The sequence below is a fragment of the Anastrepha ludens genome, chromosome X, assembly GCF_028408465.1.
Source record: "Anastrepha ludens isolate Willacy chromosome X, idAnaLude1.1, whole genome shotgun sequence".
Taxonomy (NCBI): domain Eukaryota; kingdom Metazoa; phylum Arthropoda; class Insecta; order Diptera; family Tephritidae; genus Anastrepha; species Anastrepha ludens.
In genome coordinates this window covers 69868644-69891617 of record NC_071503.1, presented here as the reverse complement: position 1 = coordinate 69891617, position 22974 = coordinate 69868644, and the positions used below count along the sequence as shown (strand labels likewise).

Genomic DNA, 22974 nt, shown 5'->3' with positions numbered 1-22974 from the left:
GGAGGGATTGCAAAGTGATTGCTTATGCGGGTGACGTGACACTTATTATCAGAGGAAAGGTTTTACATGCCCTGATGGAATTGATGCAGGGTTATCTGAATCTAGTTGTGAAATGAACCACAAATTGAGGTCTCTCGAAAAACCTCTGAAGACGGAGCTCGTCATATTTACGGAGAAAGTTGCAATACCTACAGTTTTTCTCCCCTTAATAGCGAAAGCTAGGTTGGTGCTCTTTGACAGGTTGAAGTACCTTGGACTTATCCTTGACAGAGGTCTAGATCTAACGTGGAAGCCAAACATTGAGGAGAGAATTAGGAAGGCAACAGTCGCCTTGTATTGTTGCAGGGGCGCTTATCGGTCAGAGATGGGGCCTCTCGCCAAAAGTTACGTGTTTGCCTTTATAACACAATTATAAAACCAATTTTGTTGTAGAGTATCCTTGTCTAATGGAACTCCCTGGAAAGGATGACATTAGTTAAGAAGCTGTAGAGGGTGCACAGTCCACCCTCATTGGAATCAGTAGGGCCCATTCATATTACCTTAAGAGAAGATTGGGCGAGGTGTAACATTTGGAATCAGGGCATTGAAAATATGTTTACGGATCGCTTGAAGTTGGACGGTAGAGTATCCAGTTGAAGTTGCGGAGAGGGGAGTATTCTGCGAGGAGCTCCCCATCAAGCTTAAATATAGGCTTTCGGACGACTGTAGTGTTCTCCAAGCGGAAGTAGCCACACTCAGGGTAGTGGATTGTTTACTTGTTTCTGTAATTACTATAAAGCTGAAAAATATCTACTCCGACAATCAAATGGCAGTTAGGAACTTGGGCTCGTTGCTTGTGGGGTCGATATGAGTCGGGGAGTGCCTGGCTTCTCTCTCGATTACATCCTAATTCTTCGATATTTGGATCATTTGTGTTCCCGGTCACAGTGGCATAGAGGAAAACTGCTGGGCTGATAAACTAACTAGACAAGGACCCTGGAGACGGTTTCATTGCATAATGAGAGAATTCATATATTTACTAGTCCAGCAATGTGAGTATAGTATCTGGAGCTGTTCTAAATATAGTTGCTGCTCATGAACGTCAGCCCGAGCCTGGCCAATAAAAAACTGTTTAAAGTCCGCCACCAACATGTATGTTTATATAAAGGGTGGTTAAATTTCAAGGCCCGATGTTGAATGTAAACCACACCTAAACGTCAAGTTTTTTTCTGCATTTCATTTGACATTTTTCAATTTCAGATTAAGGGGGGAGCCTGGTTTATAAAGTCAAAAAAATCAATTTTTTTTCGTTTTAAGCGATTCCTAATATATTTCAGAATATTCACACAAAGTTACAGAGCCTAATTCTCAAAATTTCCGTAGATACAAAGCCAAAGGTAGGCGAGCGTTAGGTAGTTAAGCTGTGACCGGACAGCTATAGTACAAACTTTATCTTCTTTTCTCAAATTTCATTTTTATGATTTCTTTGAATTGGCGTACATGAATGAAAAAAAAACGAATGAACCTTTTGAAATGAATCATAGCTTGAGCCCTTCAGTATTAAATTCTCTTCTATTTGAACTAACAAAATAGATAAAAAAAAAATTCAAGATTTTTATACCAAGTTGAAGTGAATTTTTTTTTTATAGAAAGGCATTTTTTTCTTTAAAGCCTCCAAAAAGTTGAAATTTTGGAATTTCTCTCAGTTTTCTTAGTTCATCTAGAATAAAAAATCATGATAATTAGAAATCCATTTGAGTTTTTTGCTTTAGATAATAATTACGAGCTGTATCTTGTACGCCATTTGGAAAGTCCAGCGTTGTAGCGCTCTACTAATTTCTATGTTAAACATTTTTTTCAACTTATTTTAACCAGTACAAAAATTCTTTATACTTTTTAAATGTTCATTAAAAGATAGAAAAAACTTTGCAGTGCTAAATTAATTTGTTCCTTAAAAAAAAATCGCAAAGAGATGCAATTTTTAGACCTCATAAACCAAGCTCCCCCCTTAACTCAATTTGAACCCCGACAGGCAGCTGCTGTGAAATTCTTCGCTATCGTGAGATGATAACGAACTTTTTATGGCCCGAATTGGAAGATATGGATGTAGACGATATGTGGCTTCAACAATTCAAGAGCTAAAGGATGAGATAATTCGGCACATTAACGGTATAGAATCTCAATTATGCCTTAGCGTCATCGAAAATTTGGACCATCGGATGGAGGTGTGCCGCCAAGGCCACGGCGGCCATTTTTCCGATATTTTGTTTTATACGTAATTGATACATACCAATATTATCATAATAAAGAGAAATACAATAATTAAAAAAAAATTGTATTTTATTCAAAATTAACACCGGCCCTTGAAACTTAACCACCCTTTATATTCAAGAAAAGAGCTATCTGGCGCTTACACCCTTAGCGGGTGTTTGGCGAGCTCCTCCTCTTTGTGATGCGCGTGTTGATATTTTTCCACAAGTGGAGATAGCTACAGTTTTAATCCAACATCCGAACGGCAGATGGTTTTTTAGGCAGAAATACACTTTGCCATTACCTGCCAAGGGGCGAACCCATTCAGCTGCGGAGGCCACATGTGGTTATACCCCACAAAATTGGCACAGCTTAGCTTGCTTATGTTGAGAAATCTTACTGATAATACACCCAATTCTTTTTTTGCGAAAACAAAAACCGTGTAGAAAAATTCATGTGATATTGGAAAATTTGGGGATATGTTCTACAAGTTTAAAAAATTGTGTAAGATGAAAAACTTTAAATATTTCACCAAAAAACCTGCAAGAGACCAAAAGAAGTAATAATGTAAACCATATAACATAAGTATTTATAAAACAAAAATAATAAATTTTTATTACAAAAAAATGTAAATTAGTGTACTATGAAAATTTAATCGAACATATAAAAATTCAAATTGAAATTAAGAATAAAAATCAATTTTGCAACTATTCATCACTACATGATAACAAGCATGCACGTTTATTACGGACTGGACCAAAAATGCTTTCATCAGTATATAATATACATATAAGTAAGTCAGGTACTATGTCAGGTATTATGTCAGATATGTCCAGCCCATCTGTCGAGTTTTATTCAAATTAATAACGGTTTCTATTAGTTTTTTCTTTGTAACAAAAGTCTATTATTAGCCATTGTTTTTTGCTTTCTCAAGTTGTTTATACCATACAAGGTGCCGATAAATTAATTACCCTATTGGGAAACTTACAGCTCTTGCAAACAGCATCGTACGTCAGACATATTTGACACTTGTTAACTAGACAGCTGCAGTATACAAACACATAAACAATAGAGAGCGTAAGGGTTTAAATAAAGATTGAAAGTTTAATGCACCGAATAGGTTCATTCTAAAACATACTTATTGCATCGTTTTTGAAGGAACATACTATATCATACATATCCCTAGTTAATCGTATACGAAAACTGTTTACTTAATAAAGCATTCTTTTAGGAATCATGTTTTGTTTAGAAACATTTTTTGTTTTGCGATTCGTGCAAGAACGAAAATGTCGTATAAAAAAATGTATTAAAAACTCGTGTTATTTCAAAATCATGTAAAAGAGACCGTATAAAAAGAAGAGAGGGTGTATAACACATTTAATAATGTATGTATGTAATGTATTGACACATTTAATACAGATGGTGCATAATAGTCTGAAAACGCTTAATTGGAGGCATGATTAGGCTAAATTGCGAATCACATTTAACCGATAATACCACAACTTTAGGAGTTATTTAACAATCATTAAAGTGTTTTTTAAGTCTATAATTAATATGTAGAAAATTATTGGAAAAGCCAATTAATACTGAATAATTTCGGAAATTTCTTTGCAGTGTCTACGTAAAAGCAGCGCAGTACACAGGGTGCTTACGATATTTGAGAACATGCATATACATATGTGGCCATAACTTCCCGAAACCGTTTTTTTTTTTTTGTCTTTTCTCAATACGACACGGAGGATTACAACTTAACTCAAGATTTTGAAGATACATGCAGTTATCGCCGCCATACGAGGTGGTAATCTGGTCATAAATGGTGACGAATCAACAAATTCCATAGTCCCAATGGAAGAGTCGAGGAGAGCCAAGAGTCACCGAAGCAGATCAGAAAATCGCCGAACACGCAAAACACATGTTTTATTTATACCTCTGAAGAATAAACTAAACATGCTATATTGCTAAAACCGAGATGAGTTTACCAACATAAAAAAATATTCGAAAGTAGAAAGTACGTAGCCCGCGAAATTTGAAAGATTCACCTTATTGCACCTCGTATGTGCAAATCACACCGATTTAGAAATCTCTAATTTTCTTAAGTGCGCCCGTTAATTTGCTCATAAGGTTTGCCGTGAATTGGAAGCTTCAGGCGGCGATGCAGAATATGTTGCAAAACGCAAAAGACACGAGGAATGTTCCGACACCGAGAGCCCCTGCGTGAGGGCTTAATGTTTCTAAAGGTCTTATCCGTTGATTTGTCTATGAAAGATCTTCCGTATACGTCCTACGTTATGCGCTGAAGACAGTTTATGTCGGAGCAAACAAGAGAACAAGCAGGCGGCCGCCGTAGCCGAATGGGTTGGTGCGTGACCACCATTCGGAAATCACAGAGAGAATGTAGGTTCGAATCTCGATGAAACACCAAATTAAGAAAAACGTTTTTCAAATAGTGGTCGCCTCTCGGCAGGCAATGGCAAACTTCCGAGTGTATTTCTGCCATGAAAAAGCTCGTCATAAAAAATACTTGCCGTTCGGAGTCGGCTTGAAACTGTAGGTCCCTCCATTTGTGGAACAACATCAAGACGCACACCACAAATAGGAGGAGGAGTTCGGCCAAACACCCCAAAAGGGTGTACGCGCGAGTTTTATATATATGTATAAACACGAGAACAACGAGTTATGCGATCAAAACGCTTTCTAAACAAAATTAAAAACCTTGAAGCGCCTAAGACGCTTTCGTTTTTTTCAGACGACAATATTTTTGACCAAGATCAAAAGACCAACCTAATAATAAAGAGATGGCTATGTTCCAATCCTACAGAGGTTCCTGTTGTTATGCAGACGAAGGTTCTAACCATTGTCATAGGCTTAGGTGTTGTGAGCAACAAAGGGCATGCCATGCTACCACACTTCTTTACTGAAGGATTACGAGTGAATTCTGCTGCATATATCGATGATGTAAAGGCAGTAGTGAAACCCTGGATTAATAGTATACGCGGTGAAAGCCCATATGTCTTCAATCAAGACTCTTTGTTCCTTCACACAAAGCGGTGACGACACAAGATTGGATGGTTGAGAATTTCCATGACCGCATAACACCAAATTTATGGCCGCCTAACTCACCAGACCTTCATCGATTGGTTTATTACGTATAGGGGGAGATACTTGAGCGTGAAATCATCCTCATAACCCCATTTCTTCTAATAAGACTGCAATTAATACCGTTATGACCAATATATATAAGGAGCATTTGGATCGGGCATGCAATCGTTTCTTTACCCAGATCGAGGAGGTAATTATAGTTATGGAAATTTTATTGAGTGAATTTATAGATACATAATAAGTTAATGTTGTCTGAAAAATTCGTGAAGTTTCATTAAATTTTGTTCAAAATAAAAGCTAATCAGTTTAACTCTTAAATTGTTCTCAAAGACTGTACGCACCCTTCAGATCAGATACATGTTTGTCCAAAGTTCTAACTAACGTCTTTGGACTTGAAAAATGAGCAGTAGAAAATCCTTTAGAATAAAACTCACGCACTGGCTAAAAACTCTACAGAGATGCGGCATTGGACGGATAATTTTTTTACGAACTTCACAAAAAAGAATTGACCCTTATATACCCAACACAATGTGCAAAAATATAAAACACTATATGCAAAAATATATAATATTAGGGATAGCAAATAAACTAAATATGGATACCAACAATAAGAAAAGTAGACAAATTTTACGAAGATTCCTAATAATGCATAACTTAAGTTAAACTTAATGAAAACTAAATTGAAAAATTAATTGACAAAATTTAGTTCTTACGGTGCCAAAGCTTTCCAATAGAAAACAATTAAAAAATGTTGAAAATATGTAAATTAAGACAAGTTAACTATTACTATACCATAGATACTTGAGATTCTATTGTAGTTCTAATATATTTTACAATAAGAATGAATAAATAAAGAGCATACTTCAACAAATTCAAATAGAAGTGTATTTCAAACTCGACATAGTTTGCTGTCAAACAACATTTAAATTAGCATAATTATTTTATTTTCTTTCAAACTAGGTATTACTAAAAGTTGCTTTAAATACGTTTTAACGATATTATGTTTAACATTAAAACCGATTAAAAGGGCTTTTAATTTCATATACTAACAAAAGCCAAACTTATAAATAATTATAGATAATAAAAAACTTGTTTAGCAATTTTTAATAACGTAGAGTTATAGTTTCGTAGTTTTCTTTATATACTGCATACTGGCAAAATAAGTGAGAAAAGAAGTTTTTAAGAGTAGTGTTATCTTTCCTAAAACTAAAATAAAAACATAACACTATAATTAGAATCACCAAGTTTACCATTTAATTTTTCCTGTTCGCTAAACCCATAAAAAGTAATTAAGATGTTTGATCCAATAATTATTATATATTTACCCTTTACGTCGTCATCTTCTAAAGTTGTACTGGACGAGTCTGTTGATTCTTTAACTTGAGACCCTTCACCTTTCTTGGTGATCATACTCCTGCCTGTAAAATATGAAAACTCATATTACCATACACAATTTGTATCATATTTTGCAAAATTTACTTAATTTATATCCCACTGCAAAATAACCGAAATAGCAGTTTACATGACAAATTATGTTATTCATAGTTGTATTACTACGTAAAACTCAATGACAAAAAAAATTATGACCGAATTTGTATAGAAATCTGCGCACAGATAAATGTGAAAATAGGATTGTTTGTAGCTTATGCATCAAAATCCCATTTTTCCGACAGCGACTTGATCACAACGGTCATGCCCACAAAAATTTATGAATTTGTTTACACCCTTTAGGTGCATATATAAGTATCGAAATATATAGATTCTGTCAAAAAATATCGGAAATTGTTCATTTTAAAAGCTCGCGTTAAACGTATGTCTAAATTTTTTTGCTGGAATGTTGGTACAACTGTCCTCTATAGTGTCACAGAGTTTGAGCGTAATCTGTCAATTAGCTTGTTTTTGGCATTTAATTATATCAGTCAACCGCAAGTGTGCTCTGCGCTTTTCACTACAGAATCGTTGAAAATGTTGCAGAAAGCCTATAGCACGTGTGCTTTATCAAAAACACGGGTCTGCGAGTGGTATAAGGCTTTTGCAGAGGGCCGAGAAATCGTACAAGATTTGCCTCGATCTGGTCGCCCATCAACGTCTTCAACGGATGAAAACGTCGACAAATTCAAGGAAATGGTACTGGAAAACCATCATTTAAGTTTGAGGGAAATAGCTAGTGACCTTAGCGTGTTTCACGAATCAATTCGCAATATTTTACATCAACAATTGGGCATGGGACGCGTGGCTTTCGACTCGTTCCAAGAGAGTTGAATTTCTTTCAAAAAATTCATCGGAGGAAGGGGGCTGAAGACATACTTGAGCAAAAGAATTTGGACTCAACGTTTATGCAGCACATCATAACAGATGATGAGACATTGGTATACGAGTTTGACATGCAAACCAGTCAACAGGCGCCTAAATGGCGCTATCCATATGAGCCGAACCCCAGAAAACCACGTCAAAGTCGGTCAAAAGTGCAAGTCATGTTAGGTACTTGTTTTCTTTGATTATCACGGCGTTGTGTAAATTAAGAATATTACTTGGAAGGTATGCGCTCTTTAAGAGAGAATATGCGTAGGAAACGGCCCATTTTGTGGAAAGAAAACGCATGGATCTTGCACCATGATAACACACAGTCTCACAAAGCTCATATTGTGAACACTTTCTTTACCAAAAACTCGACAAATATCATCGAACAACCATCGTATTCACCGAATTTAGCCCCCTGTGACTTTTTCCTTTCCCCAAAACTTAAATTGCCACTCGGCAGTCGCCGCTTTGAGTCGATAGAGGCCATTAAGGAGAATTCGCTGAAGGAGCTGAAGAAGATCTCTTCAAATGCGTTTAAAAGGGTCGTTAATGACTGGACTAACCATTGGCATATGTGTATTGTTTTGAATGGGGCTTATTTTGAAGGCGAAAAAATAAATTTTGATGACGGTACTTTTTTGACAGAATGTATGTATATACAGACATTGCCGCTCCTTATAAGTGTGTATGTAAATACATATTTGTGTTTTTATTGCATTAAAAACAAGTTCTTCGCATTTAGGGGATTCTCCTATATACATACCCTATGATCAGAAAGTACCGGGAATATTTATATAAAAAAAAAACAAACAGAGTTAAATTTCAGCTTTTACATTTTCGTTCAAATTAAGACGACTTCTTATACACCTGCTTGATATGGCCATGATAAACGCCTATGTTTTGTTCAGAAGAATTAACAAGATTGACACGCATGGTAGGCAGTACCAACTGCCGAACTTGGGGGCAGAGATCGCATACGTACTCTGCAAACAACAATATTCTTCAATATTAAGAGCTCCAGGTCGTCCATGACAAACTCCTCAAGTAAAGAAAAGCTTACTTACCTCCTGACGACGTTCGCTACGACGGAGTTGGACATTTTACAAAGTTTTTATCACGCACCGGTAAAAAAAAGGTGCAAATATCCTGGCTGCACCTCCGAAACTCAAATCGTGTGCCGAAAATGTAATCTGAATCTTTGTTTTTCCCAGCAAAAGGACAGCTATCACAATTTTCACCATAAATAATTTGCACCAACTGCCTATTTATGCCCAAAAACATGCCTTTCTTTTGTAGACATTTTTCTAAAACTATTTGAAATACGACTGACTGTTTGTTTTGTATTGATTTCTGTTAAAAACTTTCTGTTTTGTTCAATAAAAGTACGTAATACACTGAATTTGCAAGTTTTTCATTTAGATTTTTTTGGCGTTCTTTCCCAAAGCCGCCTGCAGGCGGGGTAAGGTTTTATCCCTATATAATCCTAACCTATAAGTTTACCATAATCCCCACCCAAAGCAATTTTTTTCATTCAAAAATAAAATTTGGGCACTAGAGGGTTAAACATTCCTGAATTCCAACAATCCAAACAAAATTCCAGCAAATACATCTATAAAAATGCTTAAGAGTTCGCATTCGTTGTCATAAGCAAAATGTGTATGTTAACATGTAAAAAAAGCCGCATCTTGTTTTTAAGCAAATTTCTAACTTCACTGCTATATTACAGGGTGAACGATATGAAGTGTTACCAACTTCACAATGCTTGTATCTGTAAAGCAACTCATGATATCAACGTCAAAATTGTTTTAATGACAGTTCAATATATTGTTTATAAGCCATCAAAAGAATTTGCGTCTCAGTTTTATTGAATTTTTTTTTTTGTGATGGAATTGAAACGTAATAGTGAGATTGCGTTATATTTTGCTGGAAAATCACAACCAGCCATTGTTCGTGAGCTCAGTCACGTCAAAGTGAATTAAATGTTTGTGTATCGCAACAGCACTAGAAATGGTTCGGAAAGTGAAGGCTCGACTTCAACGAAATCGACGTCGAAGTGGAAGAAAAATGGCCAAAGAACTAAAAATATCGCAAGACAGCATTCGACGCATATTGAAAAATGAGCTCAAGGTCAAGGCTTATAAGTTCCAAAAAGCACTCGATCTTTCACCCCAGCAAAACAAAGTTCGATGCGAACGAGCAAAAGAGTTGTTGCGCGTGCACGAACGTGCCGAATTTCCTAACATTGTGTTTTCTGATGAAAAAAATGCTCCAATTGAGCAGTTCATAAACACTCAAAACAATCGTGTTTACTTGATCGAACGCTCACACAAGAATTTGAGCCTACGTATGGGCACTAGAAGCAATTTCCCATCGCAAGTAATGGTTTGGGCCGTAGTGACCGCTGATAGACGCTCTCCAATCGTTTTTGTCGAGCCTGGTGTCAAAGTGAATGCGACTTATTATCGGGAAAATGTTTTAGAAGCTGCTTTAGAGCCGTGGACACGCAAACATTTCGGTCGTAGACCATGGACGTTCCAACAGGACTCGGCACCGTCTCATAAAGCTCGTGTGAACCAAGAATGGTTAAAAAATCATGTCCCACACTTTAATTCGTCCACACAATGGCTTTCGAATTCGCCAAACGCAAATGCGATGGACTATTCCATCTGGTCCATTTTGTAGAGCAAGGTGAGGACTAAAAAATATGCCAGTATGGATGCGCTGAAAAAAGCGATTATACGAGAATGGGCCGAAATATGCACCTCAAAAGATCACATTCGTACAGCATGTAATTCATTTTTTGACCGTTTGAAGGCTATAGTCAAGGCAAAAGGTGGTCATATCGAGCTAAAGTGAATATATGTTAAAATTGTAATCATTTTTGAACAATTTTGTCTTTGAAATCAATAAAAACTAATTTCACACAAAAAAGTTATGGTGTTTTGAATAAGTAACACTTCATATCGTTCACCCTGTACATAGTTTTCGTGCGTTTTTTTTATAAATTGGATAATCTTATACATGAATATTCATATTAATTGAGTGTTTATCTCCTATTGGAGAACAAAAAGGAATAGGTTCGAAAATTTCAATAGTACAAAATGCCGAAGACGTAATAATTATTGTTATAAGCTAAGGGCATTTTTTTCGATGAAAATTGCTAACTTTTAAATATAGAATCGTCGGAAATTTGACGTGTTGAATTGTGTGAATTGTGATTTTTTTTTGCTGTGGCCAGTGCGGCCCGGTGCTTATGTAATTACGTATGTACATACTCGTATGCTGAAGAATAAATGTATACAAATAAAAAAAATAAAGAATTGGCGCGTACACTTCTGCTAGGTGTTTGGCATGCGACTTAATGCTGTTGCCCAAATTAAGGGACCTACCTTCTAATAATCGAATTTTCGAAATTTGATATTGGAGTATGAGGCGGGGATACGAGGCGCAAGGCGGTAAGAGGCCCAGGTAAGGCTGTTTCCCTCCAGCACCTATATGGTAAGAGAAGATACCAGAATCTTGTAACCATAAAACGCCATGGGAGAAGTCCCTGTACAAGAAAACTAACATGGCATCGAAAAAGAATGATAAACGGGCCAGGATATTGGTCCAACGTCGGTGGAAGTAGTGACTGCTACCATCGGCGGGCACGGTGGGGAACATTTCTGCTGCGGTTATTGCAGACTCCAGTAGTTAAAATGCTATTGCAAAACAAAGTAAAGTAAAATAAGAGACCGAGGCAGAAGCCGAGTAAGGAGGGATGGAAAACCCTTGCCCAATACAAAGCGGCGGTCAAAATTCAAATGCGGCTCGGCACCAAAAGTCCCCTCACGCCTTCGGAGCCGGAGGATTTGAAATGGGCCGAAAGTGCAACTATTAAAAGACGAAAGGTTTGCGACAACGAACCCTGCTTTCGCCAATAAAATTGAAGAGAACGTGGCGAGAAACTTGAAGAAGGCGAAAAGGCAAAGACCCGGGGAAGAAGAAAAACCTGTGGCTAAGCGTCGCCATACGAAAGCAGCTCCTGCAAATCCTACTGATCTGCCGAGCAGTGCCGAGAAGATAGCTAGGGTCAGTGATGTAGCCAAAAGACACCTGATCGTAGCACAGATTGACCTAAGTTATCCGAAAGGACACATGACCACAAACCAATGGAAGCAGATACATAAAAAACTGCTACAAGCTATCGTTGTGCGGATCGCAAGCGAGCTGGACAAATTCTCGTCCTCACTAAAAGGAGCAGGATGGTTCATGGGCGTGAAAATCCTAAATTGCAACTACGACACGACGCTAAAATGGCTCACTGCGACTGTTCCGATACACGAGAGTTTATGGAACGGCGCGAAACTGGAGATAGTACATGAGGAAACATTAAATGCGAACCCAGAGCTATGGTCCGGGTATCTAGCACGATTAAGCCAGAAGTTTGTCTACCGCTTTTCTACAACAAAGCCACGATATTCCTACGATACACAGTAAGAATTTTTTGGAAAATTCTGTTCAAAAATGGCTGCGCGATCCAATTGTTGACCAGTTTTAATAATTTTTATTTTAAAATGCTAGTGAATGATTTTGAAGTAGATTGTTTAGGACCGAATTTCAAATTTTTGTTTTATTATGTCAGAACACACCCTTGAATAGGGAAATATTTTTGAAAAAATCGGAAAAACTTCAAAAATAAAAAAAAAATTGTACGTATTCAAATTCGGTTTGACATGTTTTTTTTGTAGTTCTAGTAAACGGTAATACATACACCCCTTTAAGAGGTGAAAAATCATCCCCCAATTACCTAAAACCTTAAAAACTAATTTTTTTCAACGACAAAGCTAGAAAATTTGCCTGGAAAAATTAAAAAAATAAAGGGGGTGTCTGTAAAGCTGGTTTACTGACGATAGTTTAACGTGACAACGTCATAAGAAAATACTGATAAAATGGTTGCAATTATCAAAACAAAATTTTAATTTTATTTGTTTGATAGATATTTTGTATGGATATAGAGAAAGAGGTAAATGGAATCGCAATGGAATAGGTCAAGTTACATTTACACAAACGTGAAAAATGAGGAAACTTTTATCAAACTCATACAAGATATGTTCAAATTCGATTGTGCATCAGACGTTAATAAATCAACAACACTAAGAGGCACCATCATCGATTTGACTCTTTCAAGACATATTACACTCTAAACACTCATTTACTAGTTTTCCTATCATCGTCCTATTCTCAACAGAGAAATGGTTCATTACCATGCACACAGGAAGAAGGCATATGCAAATACAAATATCTGAATTTATATACATATGAGCATATACATACATATACATACATATATATGCTCACTCAAGTAGGAGAAAGCCAGATGTCGAACGTTGCTGAATGCGGGGGCCGATTGTGCTCTTTGTCGTTCGTTCCGCGCTCTCGCTTGCAGTTCAAGCAAGGTAACGACGCATGAGCAAGATAACGACGAATGAGCACGATAACGACGATTGAGCAAGATAACGACACATTTTTTCGTGCGTGCAGCCGGCTAAATCGAATTATAAGACGTTATCATGTCAAAAAATTCGTTATCCATTTGTCCTTATGGGGTCGAATTGAAGGACAGTTGAAGGTCAAACACATAATATTCACCAAAAAATTAAAAGGACTGATATATAAGTTTTTGGGGAACTGATTCCGAATTTGTTGTCAGTTTGTCCTCGTAAGGTCAAACTGAAGGTCAGCTGAAGGTTAAATATAGAATATTCATCGGAAAAATTAAAAAAAATTATATATATATGTTTGTGATTGTTGAGTGCAAATTCGTTGTCCAATTGTCCTTTTGGGGTCATATTTGAGCTCGGGGTGAGAAGTTTGCGTACTTGTCGGATTGTATTACCGTTGATTGAAACTACAATAAAAAATGCCAAGCCGAATTTGAACACATGCAAATTTTCATTCTTTAAGTTTTTCCGAATTTTTCAAAAATATTCCCTCTTTCAAGGGTGTGTTGTGACATAATACTCGTAAAACAAAAATTTGAAATTCGGGCATAGAAAATCTCTTCTAAAATTATTCACGAGCATTTTAACATAAATAAAATCGGTTAATAATTGCTTTCTGTAGGATTTAAGAACAAAATTTGACAATGGCGACATCAGATGATAATAATGAAAGTGATCTAATCGATGCGGTACCAGCTGGTGGTAGCAGAGGAAGAGGAAGGCCTCTTCTGCGTTGGAAAGATCGGGTGGAGAAGGACTTGGCTTCACTTGGTGTGTCCAATTGGCGCCGGTTAGCTAGAGAAAGAAACGACTGGCGCGCTTTCTTAAGCTCGGCCAAAATCGCGTAAGCGGTAATCGCGCCAATTAAGAGGAAGAGATCTAATCATCCAGATAAATAAGGAAACAGAAGAAATCTGTATCCGCCCTTTGGGAATATGTCGTGGGGTACCAGCAGTGCCTATCTATGCCTCAAAAGTGGAGCCCGATCTTCGCTTAAAAACCGTGGCGGAAGTGACACCGGCACTACAGCTTAGAGCCGACGACGCGTTTGCAATGGACATGATGGAGAGCGTTGAGGCGGTGACGGCAGCTGTACCCGCAAAACATGCCTTAGACCGCGATCCATCATAGTACAACGTCTTCATTGAGCTGCAAAAGCTCTCGGAGTATGTACAGAGACGAGACCAAGAGATGATGGATATTGTTGTTGTAGCAGTAACTTTTCCCTGTCAGTGCTGTGTAACCAGCGATCGCCTTCGTCTAGCTCAACTAGCTTATCCAGGAAACTAGCTGTTTCGAAACGTTGGGTCCAGAGGGAGAAGCGTGTTAGATGAGTGGGTTTGATGGGGCATGTGAAAAGGACTTTAGTGTCGTGCGGGTTGCCTTCACATGCTGGACATATGTTGAGAATGTCGGGGTCAATTCTGGACAAGTAGGAGTTTAACCTGCTACAGTATCCAGAACGCAGTTGTCCCAAGGTTACACGGGTCTCACGGGAAGTTGGAGCTCTTCGTCTGCGATTGGTGGTGGTTGAACTCCAATAACGGCATTCGGGGGTCGGGAGCTTAAGAAGGTGGTAGGGATCTCCCGATGAATGTCGTTGATGGTCTGTCTGTACACACAGTGCTCCTAAAGCAAGGGCAGGGTTTTTGAAAATGGATCCAAGATTTTCCAACGTAGAGTATTCGTATATGACCTCTAGATTTCAAATTTTCAAACCCCGAAATCGTACCTGATCCTATTTTAAAGATAGAGTAAGTTTACCTGTGGTAAATCTAGTTGAAAGATTTACATTACTTATTTTCAGTTTAAATGTGCATAGGTTCATGTCTACGCCAGATAAAGATCTAGTAGGCCTTGCCAGGCTAGACGTTTATTTGTACATTTCACAATATCTAAAAAGTCACTTGTAGTCTAGCAGCCATCATCTCAACAACACAAATACCTGTAATTTAAAATAAACTCACAATCCTAATATAAATCACCTTTGACGCAAACATTTTGGTCCTATTCAACACTAAAAAACTGAAATAATTTTTGTTAAATTACGAATAAAAAAGGCTTTGCAGATATTTTCAAGTAGTGTTTGACTTGTTTAGAATGGTGCAATGGATAATACGAAAGCTTGTTCTCACGATGAAAATAGACGTAAAGTCTGCGGACCTTGCGGTACAAAAATTTCTTTTGGCAAAAAAAAGCCGAATAAATTTCTTATAAACGAAAAGTATGAAACATTGATAAAGAAATTTATAAACAAAGATTATGATTTAAATAACGAAAAATACCCCCTTAGCATATGCAGAACTTGCTACCTCACACTTTTTGATGCAAGTAACAACATTTTTACAAGACCTTTTCCAGACATGCCAGATTACAATAGTTTGGTTTTACCTAAAAGTACTCGCACATCTATGGACAGTTGTAATTGTTATGTATGTTTAACAGGCAGATATAAAGGTCATGAGAAAGTAGTAAAGGGTAAGGGTTGTAAACGAAATTTCGAAACTAAGATTGATACAACTAATGGTCTTTATGGATCCTCAAATATTGACAAACTTGCAAAGAAAGACAGCCAAAAAAAGGAAAAAACTAATATACAAATATGTAAAAAATGCTTACAAGAAATTGGTAAAGGCAAAAAACATTCATGTAATAATATTCAAGGCAATGCTTTAAAAATAATAGAAAAACTTCCTGATGTCAAGCAAGAAATCGTTGCGTCAACTATTATTAGAACCAAAATTGATTCTGAAGACGATATAAATCGACACATTAAGAATAAGAAAATTGAGTTGAGTACGAAGGGTTCTAAAATGAGAGTTGTTGTTAATCCTAATGAAAAAAAGGACATTACGTTCAGTGAAGAGCGTTTGGATAATTTGCGAGTAAACCTTGGCTTATCCAGTAATAAAATGAAAAGCATTGCTAACTTTTTAAGATCAAATGTTGGAAGAAAGTCAGTACCCGTTGACTATAAGAAGCACATGTCAGAAAAATCGAAACTTTTACAAGATATATATAAAAAAGATAAATACTTTTTTGATTGTGATGATGCAAAAAAAGAAGAAAGACCAGTAGTTTACGCAAATGCGGAAGAACTTTTTGATGCAGTAATTATGGAAAGAAAACTTGAAGGGAATGTTTGTGTTAAAGCAATGGCTGACGGGGGCCGCGGATTTTTTTAAATTTCTTTATCAATATTTCAAGAAAATTCTGATGGTGATGATTTTAATTATGATGATTTAACAATTCATGATAAAAATCAGAGAAGTCTTTATTCTGAGGGAGGTAGCGCAAGTAAGAAAGCAAAATTGATGAGCGTGAAACGAGTTATACTACTATGCATTGTACCTAAGATAAAGGAAACGTATGAAAACGTAAAACTTTTGTTTGACATCACTAAAATAAATAACATTCCCTTCAAGTTCGTTTCGGATTTTAAATTGATGCTTATCATAAATGGCCAACAGACGGCATCTGCAATGTTTCCTTGTCCTTATTGTTTTGTTTCACTTAACGACTTGAAAGAAAACAAGACATCTGGACAGGAAGATGTGCTTTACAATCAATGTAGTTCCAATGCAGATAATTTTGAAAGCAATGTTATCAAACTGAAATCATACGGAGATTTAAGAAACGATTATGAACAGTTCAATCTTGCTGGTGGAAATAAGAAAAACAGCAAAGAGTTTCATAGCACTATTAACCTCCCTCTATTTACCGAAAGTGATGACATCACTGTGTTAGAAAAATGCGTAATTCCTGAATTACACGTGCTAATGGGCTTCGTAAACCATCTGTTTTGGAAAGGTTTAGTACCCCTTTTGGGAAAAGATAAAGCTTTGATATGGCCAAAAAAATTAAAACTTATTTCCAAAAACTACCACGGAGATTGTTTCAAAGGCAATGCATGTAGGAAACTTTTAAAAGAAGCTCACAAACTAAATGATCCTGAGATTTATGAAACTGTGGGATATTTAAAAATCATACCTTTTACCAATGCTTTTGTAATAATGAATAAAGTTGTCGATTGTAGTTTTACATCTGGAAAAGTAGGACCAGAACTAAACGTTCATTTGGGTAAGTTAAACAAAGCTTTGATTGCTTTACATGAAATTGAAGACATCTCAGTAACCTTAAAAATTCATGTCTTAAAAACCCACATTATGGAATGTCTTCAATTCATAAAACACAATGATGGTCTAGGATATTGGTCCGAGCAAAGTGGAGAGTCACTCCACCGTGAATTCTCGCAAACTTGGGAGAGATATAAAATAAATACAATCGAAGATGAGTTATACTTAGAGAAGCTTTTTACAGCAGTTGTAGAATTTTCATCACTTAATGCATAATCAAAATTTTGATTCCAAGGAGTATCGTTATCGCTCAAGTTTTTATTTAATAATAACATTTAAAAAAATCAAAAAAAAACCAAAAAAAAAATATAAAAAAACAAAAAATCAACCAAAAAAAAATTTAAAAAACAAAATGGGACCAGGTTACCACTACGTCCCCGTCGTTGGTCCTGGGTTACGCTGAAAGTGGTTTACATTTAAGTACATACATAAGTAATACATACATTTATCTTTAAAATAGGATCAGGTACGATTTCGGGGTTTGAAAATTTGAAATCTAGAGGTCATATACGAATACTCTACGTTGGAAAATCTTGGATCCATTTTCAAAAACCCTGCCCTTGCTTTAGGAGCACTGTGTACACTGTCCGATCCAGTACCTGTCGGTCTGTTTTGTCTAAGATCTCGTCCGCGTAATGGAAGAAGTGTGTCCTGAAATGCCTGGGAGGAGGCTCAGACTCAAGAAAGTGTCTACATGGGTGAGGCCTGCAGTAGCACCCTAGCAGAAACTGCTTGCTGAGCATTGTGCTATGCTCCTTCACAGGTGGCATGTTGGCCTCGTCGTGTAGGTGTTGTATCGGGGACCTCATAAGACATCCTGTCGCGGTCCTTATGGTAGTATTTTGGCAGGTCTGTATCTTCGTCCACTGCGTATCACTTGTTCCAGGCGACCAGACAGGCGCAGCATAATTTAGAACCGGTCGGCCTTTTGCCTTGAAAGACGACAGCAACATCTCTTTGTCTTTGCCCCAAGTGCTGCCGTCAAGCGACTTGAGGACCTTGTTGCAATTCTGTACTTTAGTTGCAATAGCGGTTGTAGGCCCTCAGAAGGAGAGCAAGCAGTCAAAGGTAACTCACAATATTTTGGGGTTGTTAACCGTCGGAATTGGTGTGACGTCGACTTTCACCTTAAGTTGCAGCTTGAACTCCTTTGAGCAGGTGGAGACGAGGGTCGACGTGGATTTAGTGGGGGAAAGTTGTAAGTTCCTCGCAGTGAAGAATCAAAAAAGGAAGGCGAGGTAGTCCTTTACCTTGGAGTATAGGCCTTCAATGTCATTGCCCGACGCCATTATCATGCAGTCGTCGGCCTGAGGATGCAGAATGAATTGCCGGCTAAAATAGCTCGCGCATCTCTTCGAATCCGATGAAGTACAACCGTTGAAGGTGATATCCACCTTGTCGTTGTGCTTCGACAGGTTCGACAGGGACCTTACGGTGGACCAGAGCTTACTCACACCAGTGGAGAAGTTGCAGGCTTTCAGATGCTTTTCCCATTTAGTCCGCTTATGTTGGGTTATCAGTTGCCGGATCTCCAAGTTGAGATTCCTTATGCGAGGATCCCCGGGATCGGCCTGGCGTAGGTGGTTACGCTCGTTCGCAAGAACAGACTGCTTCAGCTGAGAAATTGGGACGCACATCCCGGATCCTTCCAGCAGGTATGAAGCGAGCTGCAGCGGCTGTGATCACTTTGCGCGCACATCGGTGGGAATGGGAAGAGTGGCGAAGGAGTCTTCAGTTGATTCCGCGAATCTGGTCCAATCAGCTTTGTTAAAGTTGATGTATGACCGGTTATCCGCGGAAACGAAGTCAGCAGGTTTCTCGATCGAAATGATAATGGGCAAGTGGTCTGATGCAAGCGATAGCATAGGTCGCCAGGTTATGCTATTTATCAGACCAGCGCTAGCAATTGTTATGTAAGGCGAGCTGCTGCAATTGCCCACTACCCTAGTGGGACGTAGTCGTTTACAGTGCTGAATGTCAACTCGTCTATCTGCTTTGCCACTAGATGTCCCCTAGTCCCCAGTCTTGAATACCAAAGATCGGGATGCACATTAAAGTCACCTGCTACCAATCGGTTTTGACCCCTGATGAGCGCACCTATATCAGGGTGAAATCCTGCCGGGCAGCAGGTAACAGACGGAATGTATATGTTATAAATTTCGATCTCGGCATCGCCTGACAGGACAGCTATTCCTTGACATTCTAAGGTGCTGTCCTTGCGGTCGATGCCTTCATCAATGAGACGATAGTGCACTGTATGGTGGACTATAAACGCTAATCCCCTACCGTTGTCTCGCTCGCGATAATTTCTGTCCACGTTGTAGCCATCCCTGGTGATCAGGAAGGAGCTAGCGTGCAGTTTTGTCTATTGGGCCGCAGCTACCTTGATACCATGTCGGCTCATAAAGTCGACTACCTCGTCAATCTTACTCGTAAGTCCGTTGCAGTTCAATTGTAAGAGTCTAAAACTCCTCGGGAGTATGGTCATAACTCGGAGGGTGAGGGACGCGTGGTGTTGTCTGTGTTGGTCCTGCTGTGCGCTTCGCAAAAGTTGTTCTGGCCTGATGTTGAAGGGTGGCCGCCCCACACGGGACGGTTGCGGGTGCAGGGCTCTGCAGCAGAGGGCAAAGTAGTCGCGTGTCCACTCACGGGTGGTACGCAGGCCAGAGCACCTCCGAAAGTGGGACCAGCCATTGCAAGAATTGCACTGGACTGTTGTCAGGTTCCGAGGAACTTTGGTCTGACACATGGACCAGACTGTGCGGGCGACCAAGAGCTGCTGGTTTGTCCCCGCACTGGGATAGGAGCAGGAGGGTTGTGGGACAGTAGGGGAGGTTTGTTGCACCTGTGGGCTCCTTGCCGTTAAGGTATGGTTTGTGGCGGCAGTTTGACGTGACGGCACTGAGGATGGTATAGCTGTTGAGGCAGGGGCCGCTGAATGGCGGAAGCAACACGTGGCCACATACCGTGTGGACCACTGCCTGTCTGTCTTAGGGCCTGAGCAGGTCTTAAGATGGCACCAGCCGTTGCACTTATTGCACCTAATCGAGGTGGAGTTCGAGTGGAGCCGTTTGTGGCAAATGCAGCAGTAAAATACCTCAGGTCCAGGGTTAGGTTCAATGCCAGCCCTGAAGAGAAGTATTTGAAGCAAACGTGCTGCGAGGGATTGCCCCTGTGACGAAAGATTGGGGGTGGGATACGGTACACTAGACAGGACTAGTTTATTGGGGTGGCAGTCCTTGGTCGGGAAAAAGCCGAGTCATTCCGGTAACGTAGAACCGGCTGTCATGGGAATGAGAAGATGGTGGTTGGAGCGGACGGTAATTCCCTGCACCACCAATGGAGCAACAAGGAACTGAATGATCGAGGTGAGTCCCTTTTCAACTATATATTATAGAACAACGTAATTATAGCAAATAAAAGAAATATCTCGACATAAATAGGTCCAAGATCAGAAGCAGTATTAGATATTACTTTCTGTTACGGTGAGAAGCCACAAGTCTTAGATTGGCGGGTTCTTTAATAAAATTCCTTCTCTGATCATAGGAACATAAGCTTAACCGCACAATACAGAAACTTTCAGAAACCCAAAAAAACCCAGAATGGGTTCGATACGAAAAACTCTTGAAGTGCTACCTGAATCCATCGTCCGGCACTAGCGAAGATCTGGAGACAGCAACGGAGCTTCTTTCCTCTAATCAATCCTATCTAACCTCAAGGCAGAACCGAGAGCCAAAACAGCCATGGTGAAACAAGGTCAACAAAGAAATGAATTCTTTAATCTGCTAAGGTCCCCGATTGCGATGAATGCTAGAGAGTACAGAGCTTTACTGTTCATTTACAGGCAGGAAATTAGGAGAGAAGAAGAGAAGCTTATGGCAGAGTTTCTGTGGTGGCATAGACAAGACTTCTGAAGCATCAAGGTTTAGGAAGATTCTTGCCAAATATCGCACTGTTCCAACATTAATCTGCAACGATACAGGAGAATGGACACTAGATTGCAAAGACACACTGGAGGTACTAACAGATACCCACTTTCCGGACTGCAGCGCTATTCCCAATGATTCTACAGTTACGCAGTGACAGGAACTTCGAAGACCTGATCTCAGTAACTAGGTTGGAATGGGCTCTGAAGTCTTTTGACCCCTTTAAACTCCATAATCTGGAATGAATCTTCGCCAGCGCTACTACAGAAAGGAAGATTTGTTCTAATACCAGGGCTGAAAGAAATATTCCCGTACTGTAAATTACGTCCCTAGAGGCTGGATATTAGGTTTTTATACCTACATTAAGGAAAGAACTGAACTCAGCCTACTGTCACCAAATCACCATGCGTACATGAAGGAGAAGTCCACTGAAACAGCTCTTCACAGGGTGGGGCTACATACAGAAAAAGCACTGCACTATCACGAATGTGCTATTAAACACTGGATTGCCATCCTATTAAACTGCCGGATAGTGATAGGCGAATGGGGGTCCTGTATAATCTGGAAAAAGGCAAACGGAGGAACTCCACAGGGAGGAGTACTCTCCTTTCTTCGATGGAACCTAGGGGTAAATCAGATTCTCATCAAACTTGGGAATAGCGGGCCAAAGTGACGGCATATGATGACGACTGGGCTGTTATCATCTAAGGTAGGTTTCCACAAATGATGAGACTACGTAATTCTTCAAGTTAAATTTTGCAAAAAAGGCTACCGTCTTTATAGAGCAAATGGATGGGGGATAGAATCCACCATTCATACAATTTCTTTCTCAGGGTGGTTTCCACAAATGATGAGACTACGTAATTCTTCAAGTTAAATTTTTCAAAAAAGGCTACCGTCTTTATAGAGCAAATGGATGGGGGATAGAATCCACCATTCATACAATTTCTTTACAGATGGGTCCAGAATGGCGGAATGAGTAGGAACGATTGTCCGCAATTTGATGTCCAAAAGTCTTTCAGACTCTCTAATTACTGTAGTGTATTTCAAGTTGAAATCTATGCTGCAACAAAAGCAGCTTAATTGGCTCTGAAATTAACCCCACTTAATACTCGGGCAACTATTTTCACTGAAATACATCTGGCTACTAAAGTAATTATGACTCCTTGGACTAACTCGAAATGTGTTCAACAATGCAGATCCAAAATGGATGAACTCTGCGGAAATGGGCAGGTCACTATTTACTGGATACCAGGGCACAAAAGAATAGAAGGAATGAGCCGATGAACTCGTTAAGGCAGGTATTTGCTTACCGAGAATGAGCATGAAATAGCTCTGGAAGCGCAGTCGAGTTCTGTTTGCTTCGCAAATCAATACGCTTATTTTCTCAATTATACTTAAAATAGAGTAAAGTAGATATACAAGGTGAAGTCTCAAATTAAAAAGACTGACCTAAAATAGAACCGACTCAAGCTTTGATCTGATAAATTCGAGTTTATTTATTAAAAATAGTCCCCTCTGACTACGAAACACTGTTTTGCGCGATCTAAAAGCTTTTCGAAAAAGTGTTTCAGGTCATTGACCGGAATGTCCTTCACGAGGTCAATACAAGCCTTTTGGATGGCCTCTACGGACGCAAAACGTTTTCCTTTCATGGCGCGATTTTTTAACATCTCGCTAATTTGCGCCCACGCCCCTACGGAAGAGAAGGACGAGGCGATCAAAGATGCCTTCTATGAGCGCTTGAAAATAGGGCTGGAAACAAAAGAGTACACTCTTTGTGTGTTTGTGGATATTGAA

The 22974-nt window shown here is 38.9% G+C and overlaps 1 protein-coding gene across 2 annotated transcripts in view; it reads right to left on the bottom strand.

The window, feature by feature from the left end:
• The window catches only part of LOC128870433 (calcium/calmodulin-dependent protein kinase type II alpha chain), a 341402-nt gene that overhangs the window by 29377 nt on the left and 289051 nt on the right, over positions 1–22974 (bottom strand). Inside the window, exons 10-11 of one of the 2 annotated variants that reach the window (XM_054113063.1) lie at positions 6654–6746; positions 6191–6598 (exon numbers count right to left, since the gene is read on the bottom strand). In XM_054113063.1, the coding sequence (XP_053969038.1) occupies positions 6582–6598; positions 6654–6746 (110 nt within the window). In that variant the 3' untranslated portion in view covers positions 6191–6581. Of the gene's footprint in view, positions 1–6190; positions 6599–6653; positions 6747–22974 lie in introns of those variants that run through there. The other variant, XM_054113062.1, reaches the window with a different exon arrangement.